The 10055-nt window shown below is 37.6% G+C and overlaps 1 protein-coding gene across 8 annotated transcripts in view; it reads left to right on the forward strand.

Annotated features, from left to right (window-relative positions):
• LOC101508419 (transcription initiation factor TFIID subunit 4b-like) overlaps nucleotides 1-10055 on the forward strand; it is a 17527-nt gene that overhangs the window by 755 nt on the left and 6717 nt on the right. For 3 of the 8 annotated variants that reach the window (XR_012161610.1, XR_003474473.2, XR_003474474.2), the window contains exons 2-14: nucleotides 680-806; nucleotides 899-1004; nucleotides 3381-3904; nucleotides 4041-4136; nucleotides 4235-5134; nucleotides 6541-6662; nucleotides 6779-6866; nucleotides 6970-7105; nucleotides 7230-7285; nucleotides 7362-7418; nucleotides 7502-7642; nucleotides 7802-7867; nucleotides 7946-8239. Coding sequence is in view for 5 of the 8 variants with exons in the window: in XM_012719205.3 (XP_012574659.1) it covers nucleotides 768-806; nucleotides 899-1004; nucleotides 3381-3904; nucleotides 4041-4136; nucleotides 4235-5134; nucleotides 6541-6662; nucleotides 6779-6866; nucleotides 6970-7105; nucleotides 7230-7285; nucleotides 7362-7418; nucleotides 7502-7642; nucleotides 7802-7867; nucleotides 7946-8204 (2590 nt within the window). In the remaining 3 variants the exon portion in view is untranslated. Of the gene's footprint in view, nucleotides 1-674; nucleotides 807-898; nucleotides 1005-3380; nucleotides 3905-4040; nucleotides 4137-4234; nucleotides 5135-6540; nucleotides 6663-6778; nucleotides 6867-6969; nucleotides 7106-7229; nucleotides 7286-7361; nucleotides 7419-7501; nucleotides 7643-7801; nucleotides 7868-7945; nucleotides 8240-10055 lie in introns of all 8 variants that reach the window. The other 5 variants (XM_012719205.3, XM_004512581.4, XM_012719206.3 and 2 more) reach the window with 3 other exon arrangements.

The raw sequence follows: 10055 nt of genomic DNA on the forward strand, positions 1-10055 counted from the left end.
CTGCTGGGAGAGGTGTCCGCATTTAGTGTCCGGCACACCTGAAATGAGATTTCTTCTGGGGGAGGGAATCTATAGGAAACAAAAAAAGTAATAGTAGTAGTAGGAATAATACTATTAATAATGCCATGATTTATAAATTAAGTCGTCGGATCCATTGTGAGTTAGTAGCTAGGAGCAAATCATTTTTCTAATAGTTAGAAATATGGAAATAGAGGGATCGGTCAGCGGCTCGATGCTGGGATCCATTATGTGTTTTGTGCTTTTCTGTGTGGTTTGACAGTATAGACTCATACTGCTGATGTGATTTTTGTTTGTTGTCATGGAGTAGTGCTTTAAAACATACATTGCAGGGATTATATGTCTTTAGAAGCTGGGGGTAGGGTAGGGGATTTGTATTCACCACCCTACTACATTTTTCTATTTTTGGCTTTGCAATGCTTGCAATTTTTATAACCATGATCACATAGGCTTTTCTGGGCTAAAACAATGGCTTGGTCTTAAAGCACCCTTATTCACCGACCTAATATGATTGTGTGGATTGCCTCATCTTTGCTGTGAAATGTATTCAATTCTATTCTATTAATCTTGTCACACTAAATGTTTTAATAGAACAAATAATCCGGAATTAAATATTTGCCTATAACCTAATACATTTGTTGATGGCACCATTTAAGTTCAGTTGCATCCTTTGAGTTAAAATATGGCGTAAAGAAAATATCGGAAGTGCGGTTGGCTTAAAAGAGCAACAGAGATAACGGTGCACTGCTATGGACCCATCTATAGTGAAGCTTCTTGAAGATGATGAGGTTCTGTTCTCCTACTGTATAAACTCTAGATAACATCTGCTGTTTTTTAATTGGGGCTTAACTTGTACCATCAATGTGTTTTGATGTCACAGGATGAAACTATGCATTCAGGGGCAGACGTGGAAGCCTTCCAAGCGGCATTGAATAGAGACATAGGAGGAGATGCGTCTAATTCTCAGCTTTCTGATTCGGATGCAGGTGTCCATCAACTTACATTATATATCTGAGCTTCTTGCCTTTAACGATCTATCTCCTGCTTCCCTTCGCTTTTGTTGTTGTTATTACATTTGCGGTTATCATGTGCACATTGGTCAATGCATTCCTAGGAATTAGTTAACTTCACTCCTTTTGCCCTTTTGCATTAAAATTGATAGAACTATGCACGGGTGTTGAATTGAGGATATCAAACCAAAAACAAAACGATAACTCAGAGGCTATACAAAAGCCTTACAAATAAAATACTTGGCATGCTATAACAACCCGTCTCTTAGTTCTAACTGCAAGATTACTTTCTATGCCCTTTATTGAAAGATCCATTACATCTTACTAAAAGTGATAGCATAAATTAAAATGTCAGAAGAGGATTGTTTTGTCAATTTTTATACTAGATAATTAAAAAACCTATAGCTTTGCTACAAGGAAAAGTGCAGATTATTGTTCAATGCATTCAGCCGAGGTTATTGATTTGAGATTCAAATTGTGAATCAAAATTGTATTATCCGAATTGGGAATCAAATCTTAAGATACACAGTCAATAAAAATATGACGCTTTTAAGGAAAAACAAATGAATAAGCAAACAAAACGTAAATCAATGTATCATTATGAACTTCAAAATAATCCATGATTCAAATTGCAAACAACAGGGGATGGGAAAAACCAAAGGTGCCCAAAGGAGGACCAAAAAACAGATAACAGGGGAGGAAAAGGGAGGGCAGGGAGAATAAAATAGCACACCCTAGTTTTAAGAGGGTGCGGGGACCAAAAATGCTGTGTGCTAGGGTTGTTTCTTTGTTATTTTGACTTGGGTTATTTGTAAGGTTGATTTTGGCTGATAATGTCTCATCTAAAGAAAAAATTGCAAAAAAAAAAAACCTGCCCTAGAGATCTTTTTGAAATTGGGTTGCATTACTCGACCCATTTTTTAGTTGCACACACAGTTGAATTTGTGTTGTGGGATTTATGGGAAATAAATAAATAGAGCGAAATTAAGGAGTGATAAGGTGGTTTGTACGGAGGGACATAAGGGTTTGAGAGATAAGGTATTGTGGGTTCAACTCCCACTAATATTTCTAACTACTAATTACTAAAATTTACCATGGAAAGAATGAGCAAATTGATATTCATGGCGTGATTCAAGTCAAAAAGAGATTCACAGTTTGATCTGTATCGATGATGTTTGAATCCGTTTCAATCAAGATAATTGCATGAATTGTAAGATATTTACAACTATGCATTCAACAACTAAGTGCACAGATACTGCAGAAATGGGTTTAATTTTACATATCTGTCACCAGCTTAAAATACTTTGTAAGAGGCCGTCGGGACCAAAAATGCCGTGTGCTAGGGTTGTTTCTTTGTTATTTTGACTTGGGTTATTTGTAACTTCGATTTTGGCTGATAATGTCTCATCTAAAGAAAAAAATGCAAAAAAAAACCTTCCCCAGAGATCTTTTTGAAATTGAGTTGCATTACTTGACCTATTTTTGAGTTGCACACACAGTGGAATTTGTGTTGTGGGATTATTTGGAAACTGGGATTTATGGGAAATAAATAGAGCGAAATTAAGGAGTGATAAGGTGGTTAGTGGGGAGGAACATAAGGGTTTGAAAGATAAGGTGTTGTGGGTTCAACTCCCACTAATATTTCTAACAACTAGTTACTAAAATTTACCATTGAAAGAATGAGCGAATTGATATTCATGGCGCAATTCAAGTCTAAAAGAAATTCACAGTTTGATCTCTATCAATTATGTTTGAATCCGTTTCAATCAAGATAATTGCATGAATTGTAAGATATTTACAACACTGCATTCAACAACCAAGTGCACAGATACTGCAGAAATGGGTTTCACATATCTGTCCCCAGCTTATAATACTTAATGAATTCCCATATCAATATCAATTTATCAATCACAGCAGTTGCTTCTTTCTGGAAAACAATATTTGCATGGTTGATTTCTTGTCCTTTTGCTGACTGGTAACTCTCTTGTTAAGATTCCAGCCTTATTATCCTCTAAAATATCTTACTAATGTTTGCTAATTGAAGCAGACTGTGGTTTGATTTGTCATCATTTGTTGTTAAGTTAGTTTTCTTTTTGACATTCTCCTTAAGTCTCAGCGCTATTATTTGTCACATTTTTCGTTTCATTCTCATTTACTGTTTTAAAAAACGAATTTGTACTTTAATATTTGATTAATCATTATTTAAGAGCCCAGTATAAATATATAATTGGAATATCCAGAGTATAGGTAAGTTATATTCACTGTTGAGTCATGTTATTTTTCTGTTTGCTTGATAAATTCTTAATCAGACATAGTGCTAACAATGGTTGCCTCATTTTTTTTCTTCTGAAGGAAGCAATAATTCATTCAGTCAATCATTACCAACATGGCCAACTTCTGGCCATGACAACCAGACCGACTGTCAAAATCAGGAGCCTAAAATTGCACAACAGCAAGAGCAACCTTCATCTGAGATGGAGCTGAAGCAACAAGGACCTGTCGTGGAACAGATACAGAATGTTGCATCACAGGAGGCAAGTAATCTTCCTTTATCACATAAACAATCTCAAGATGAATGTCTCCAAGGTCAAACTGTGCTAGTTTCCCACCAAAATTCTCAAACAAATGTGGTCCCGAAATCTGAAAAAGAACCTGTCTTTAACCATGAAGCAATCAAAATAAATAATCCTAACTGTGAATCTCAGTATGCAAAGCTGCAGCAGATGAGTAATCAACAAGCCACAGTCAACGAACAACCTAGTAGCCAAATCAATCGTAGTAAACAGGTGCCATTTGGTCTGTTGCTCCCTATCTTGATTCCCCAACTGGCCAAAGATAGAGCCATGCAACTTCAAACTTTATTTAACAAATTGAAGGTGGGTTTCTTAAACCAATTTCTCTATCATGTCCCTTTTCCCTCTCTTTTGTGCTAAACTATTGTAGTTTGTGGCGCAAGGCTTTGCCATATTACTAAGTTTTTTGTTTTGACAATCTTGTTGTCATTTGTTCTAGAAAGATGAAATACCCAAAGATCATTTTGTACGGCTTATGAAAGGTATTGTGGGGGATCAGATGCTTAGAATAGCATTAACGAAGGTGCAACAACAGGTAGGTGGAGTAGATGGTTTATGCAGTTTTAAAGATGATTTTTCTTAAGCTTGTTATTGATTTCAAGGTTATGCTAAGAACCATCCGTTTCCTTGTAGACAAGAAGCAACCCAGTTTCTTCTGGACAGCAGAACCCTGTAAGGATGCCAACTGTTCCTTCCAGTGCAGCAAAATTTAATGATCCCCATGCATTAGCACAGCTGCATCAGAGAAGTATGAATGCTGCTGCAGACCATTCTCATAATACCTCTTCAGCTATACAAGTGAAGAGTGAGCCGATCTATTCAACTATGGACATTAGTGCTAAAAAATCCCAGGAACAGGATGTTCGAGTAGTGCAACCAAATCAATTACCATCGTCCAGTTCTAATGCCGTTAGTCAAGAAACTGATAGATCCTCAGTTCACATACAAGGACTTAATAAGCAGCAACAACAACATATTCATTTCCCAGGGACATATGGAAGCAGTGGAGGTAATTATGCCCCCTTTTCTGGGTCAACCACTGGTTCATCATCATCTCTCAGATCACAACCTCATCCTCATGATTCACACATAAGGCAAATTCCACATCAGAGCACTGGTCTAAATCACTTAGGTGTAGAACGGCATAGTTCTTTCAATGATCCCAAGCGAATGCCAGGTGGATCTGTGTCGACTGGGGCAAACAATACAACTTCACAACAAACTTCAAATTCTTGGCAACCATCAGCAGAACAAAATTCGGGCTTGTTTTCATCTGTTTCATATGTAAAAAAGGAACCTAATGACCTTTCTATTGAGCAGCAACACAGGCATCATTTATCTAAATTGCATGGGTTGCCTTCTGTTAATTCTGCACAAACTGAACATGGTAGTGGTGTCAATCAAAGCACTATAAAGGATGAGTTTTCAAGAGGTTCTTTAGCATCCAATAGCATGCCCCATACAACAGCTGGTAGCTTGCTAGCACCAAACTCTGCTCCCCCTTCTGCTTCTCAACTAGATCCAACTGTCACTGTAAGTTAGAAACTAGTGTGCATGTCTTTGTCTAAGATGCAATACCTAAAGTTTTGGTGATCAAATAGCATCCGATTGTTCTTTTTTGTTTTCATGGTCAGTGGCACGATGCACCCTATGTTGGCGTTATAATATATGAATCTTAAGTATAAATTATCAAAACACTAGGTCTGTCGAAATATTTGAAGATACAGCAGTACTCCGGTTTCGATATAAGCAACCAAAATATATGCCAATTAAGAATAGTGGTTAATCTCAATTATTTTCTTCAGAATGCACTTCGTTGCAACTTGTTTCATAATGCCATCATTAATTGAAGAGTATTTTAGGAATGATATCATTAAATAAGTTTAATTAGTTGCTATTTGCCTATATTTTTTTTATTTAGACCACAAAAACATGGTATTTTTATGCTTATATTCAATACTAGTCTATTTTGTACAGCAAGTCTCCGTACTATGGTGCACCATCTTAAGCTTTCACATCTGGGTTAGTTACTGTTTCAGACTCTGTTAGATAGTTGTAACAGAATGTAACCACTTTGTGTCAGCTTGAATACTATAAGCACTAATCAGAATATCACTTTCTTAGAAGGGTTTCTCGCATTTCTCTCTGAATATTTTCTTTGAATTTCTTGTACTTCATATAACCCTCCAACAATACTTGGTGATTTTTATTCAGGAAATGGTATTAATCTTCTTGAATTGTTTACAAAATATTTTCCCCCTTATTGTTATAATTCTGTGAAACATTATGACTTCTTTTTGATGGATCGGGAAGCTTTGCCTGTTAGGATTTGTATCTTCTAATGTCATTCGCTCCCTTCATGTGGCATTACAATAATAGGTCATGGTTTGTGTTGTGGTTTGTGTTTACATTGTTTAGGTGTTATCGTCTCTGATTTTAATATCCAAAATCTCCCTTATTTAATGAGTGCATTAAAAAAATCACATTTTTGTATACTCACCGTTCGTTGCTGGAATTCTCTCTAGAACTCATCAATGCTGAATTTCCCAATTAGCTAGCACTGGGATTTGATTTTGAACAAGCATTCTTTTGCTTGCAAATATCTTCTTGCCTTGAGCTGCATACTATAAGTCTTCAATACACCCTTTTTCTCCTGCCAATTAATGTGGTACTTTGACATCAAAGATATTGCTAGTTGCAATGAAAAGTAACAAGCCTACAATTTTGTGTTTAGGCTTCATATCATCATATCCCCCAGGCTTTCACTTTTTAAAGCATTTTGCTATTACCAAATATGAATTCTTTTTTTTTTGGTAATGTTTTTCTTGAATACCAAGCCATCATTCATTATTTTAGGGCATGTTTTGTCCGCGTTTCTAATGATATCTTCATACTTGCCGATACCTGATTTCGTCACATCCTTTTCTTATTTTTATTAGTTAAGCTCTCAGATCCCATCTAGCACTTCGGGTCTTATGACAAAGACACCTCCTCTAAAGAAACCTCCTCTTGGCCAGAAGAAGCCACTCGAAGCACTTGGTTCTTCACCCCCTCCTCCGAGGTGAGTTGTTGTACTCTACTGGTTCATGATTTGCTTTTTCCCCCCTTCTTTTCTAGGTTAGTTATTGCAATCTTTCACTGATTTTTATATATGCATATCTGCTTACTATTCTACAGTAAGAAACAAAAGGTGTATGGGACATCAATGGAACAAAGCATTGATCAGCTTAATGATGTTACGGCTGTTAGTGGTGTTGATCTTAGGGTATGATACTTTGTCATATTGAAAAAAAACAAAACAACATAGTCTGGAATGTAACTTTTCTGTTTTAAAATCTCAGGCTATTTTTGTGTTTCACATTTTATAGGAGGAGGAAGAACAATTATTTTCTGGGCCCAAGGAGGACAGTCGAGTTTCAGAAGCATCTCGAAGAGTTGTGCAGGAGGAGGAGGAAAGTCTGATTTTGCAGAAAGCTCCATTGCAGAGAAAATTGATTGAGATTAGTTAGTCCTATTTATGCCATTAGTCTGTCCATCTGATTTTATTCTTTCCATTCTGCAAACTTATTTGGATGTGTACTTTGTCCTATATAAGCCTTATAGCTGCTCTATGTTGTCACCATGGCAGTGACCGAGTGTGGCTTGAAGGGCATGAGTAATGATGTGGAAAGATGCTTGTCACTGGTGAGATTAAACCTATTTTTCAATATTTATTGCAAGTAGGATTGCTTATTATCTTACGGTTGAAATGAATATTCAGTGTGTGGAGGAGAGAATGCGTGGAGTAATAAGTAACATAATTAGAATGTCGAAGCAGGTCAGTTATTTTCTCAAACTGTGCATTAATAGTCTTTTTTGTCAATATGCATTTTTTCTTACTTCTGATAATTTTCCTACCAGCGGGTTGATATTGAGAAAACAAGACATCGGACTGCTGTCACTTCAGATGTTCGACATCAAATCATGGAAATGAATAGGAAAGCAAGGGAAGAGTGGGAGAAAAAACAGGCTGAAGCAGAGAAGCTCCGGAAACTGAATGATGTGGGTCCCACTTCGTACTATGTGGAATTTTTGTTTAGTTGATGATACAATACCCACTCTTGTCCTCAAACATTTCCTGTGCATGTTTATATTTTATATTTTTGCATCCCAGACTTAAACCTATGTGCTTAACATTGTAATGCTATTTTGTAAGTATAGGTAGATGGTAGTTCTGGAGTTGATGGTGACAAAGAGAAGGATGAAGGTCGCAATAAAGCAACAAAGGTATTTCTATCTCATTTTAGGCAATGCAGTTCACCTTTATCGATGTGCGAAGTCTTGTTTTTTATTCATATGTTGTAGGTGAACAAGGAAGTAGATGACAAGATGAGGACAAATGCTGCAAACGTTGCGGCCAGAGCTGCTGTTGGGGGACCTGACATGCTGTCTAAGTGGCAACTTATGGCCGAGCAAGCCAGGCAGAAACGTGAAGGGGGGATGGACGCTGCATCTGATTCTCAGCCAACTAAAGATGTGAGTCCCAAATCTCCATCGCCAGGAAGGAGCACAAAAGATAATCAAGAAAGGGAGAGAAAAGGTCCAACTTCTCTTGGGAATTCGGGTGTGTTTCTTCTTGGTTGTTTCATATCATTTCAGGTGTCCACACATTGAGTTTTTATCATTTTCCTTGTATACAAACTAGTTAGTTATGCTGTGCGTGCACAAGTCACATTGATGTTGATGCATATATTAAAACAACTTATATATAAATATTTACTTACAAATAAACATCAATTATATGTCTATTGCCTAATATTCATATTTAATAAGCGGAATAAAATCTCTGCAAAATGCACACTTTCCTAGCAGAAAAGCAGTAGAACAAAACATAAAGACCGAATGAGAATAAGAGAGGAAGAATGTACTGCCATCAAGCCATCAACCAATATCAAACTAACTTATAAGTTATTGTCAATGTAAGGAAATAAACTAAGATTCTCAAACAAATGAAAAAAATTTTTGATGTTTAACAGTATTTGTAGCACAGTACTGAAAAGATTGGACAAATTGCAGAAGCAGAGACCTAGTGAGAATTCACACCAGTTGTATCACTATCAACCAAAAAGCAGCATTGTAACCAATTAGAAAATGAGAGGAAAAATTGTGAGCCATTGATCAAATCATGGATGATTAAGATTAGAACAATAAACCATATGACTTTTTTCAGTGAACATGAGTCACTTAAATAACTTTCAATCATGACAATCCATGTATGGTTGTATGATTAAGATTCAGTTCTCCCACCCTCTCATTAAAACTCCTCCCACTTTCAATCATGACCATCCATATATATATAATTTTCAACTGCAAAATAGATTCTTGACACGAGGCAAAAAATCGTGGAAGAAAATTGGAGGACTTAGTGATGATCACACATAAAAGGAAAGAGCTAAGCTTTTGTTAATATTTGTTGTTTTTAGCTGAAGAGGTAAATATAAATAACTAAATGTGGAATATCTTTCTAGTCCCTCACGCGCCCCCACGCGCCGCCCACTGCCGCTGCGCGTGACGGCGCATCCGGCCGCCGTTCACGGTGCCGCTTCTTCCACCGCACTCGCCTCGGCCCCCTGCTTCCATATCTGCCCTCAGTTTTCAGTTTCGAGTTACGTGTATACGAGTTCCAGTTCAAACAGCCCCTGTTTTCCCGGTTCCGACGCGTTTTCTGACAACCTGTGCTGACCATGGCGTCCCAGTCTGAAACAAAGAGCATCTTCACCAACTACATCACCTCTCCTCTCTCTGTTGAAAAGTTAAATGGATCAAATTATGATAGTTGGGCTGCCGACATCAAACTATGGCTACGTGGTCAAGGTTACGAGGATCATATCACCCAAAACCCTGATAAGGTGAGTGTGGCTGAAACATCTAAATGGAATCAGATTGATGCTCAGTTGTGTAGTGTCATTAAGTCTACACTTCATCCAGATGTTAAACCAATCTTCCGTCCGCATCTCACGTGTGAATCGGTTTGGAGTTAAGCAAAGACACTCTATACTAACGACACACAACGTCTCTATGGAGTGTGTCACCGCTTGTTGAATATCATTACTCCGAAGTCACTCGATGGTTCTATTTCTGCATATCTTGGCATCCATGACTTTAATGAGCTTCTCCCTCCTGCTGCAAGTAATCCAGCTGAACAGAAAAAGGAGTTGGATCAACGCAGCACTTTCTTCATGCTTCTTGCACTCTATGGCCTACCACAGGAGTACTCTGCAACTCGTGATCAAATTTTGGGATCTGTTACTGTTCCGGATATGTCTACTACTTCAGCGATCCTCCTTCGCGTACCAGCAAAACATCCAGTTGAGCAGTCTATTACTCCAGTTCCGGGTGACACTGCTGCTCTTGCATCTCAGAGACATAATCAGCAACGTTCTCGTGGAGGACCATCCAACTCTAAGCCTCGTCC

This window comes from Cicer arietinum, chromosome 8 (genome assembly GCF_000331145.2).
Source record: "Cicer arietinum cultivar CDC Frontier isolate Library 1 chromosome 8, Cicar.CDCFrontier_v2.0, whole genome shotgun sequence".
Lineage (NCBI taxonomy): Eukaryota > Viridiplantae > Streptophyta > Magnoliopsida > Fabales > Fabaceae > Cicer > Cicer arietinum.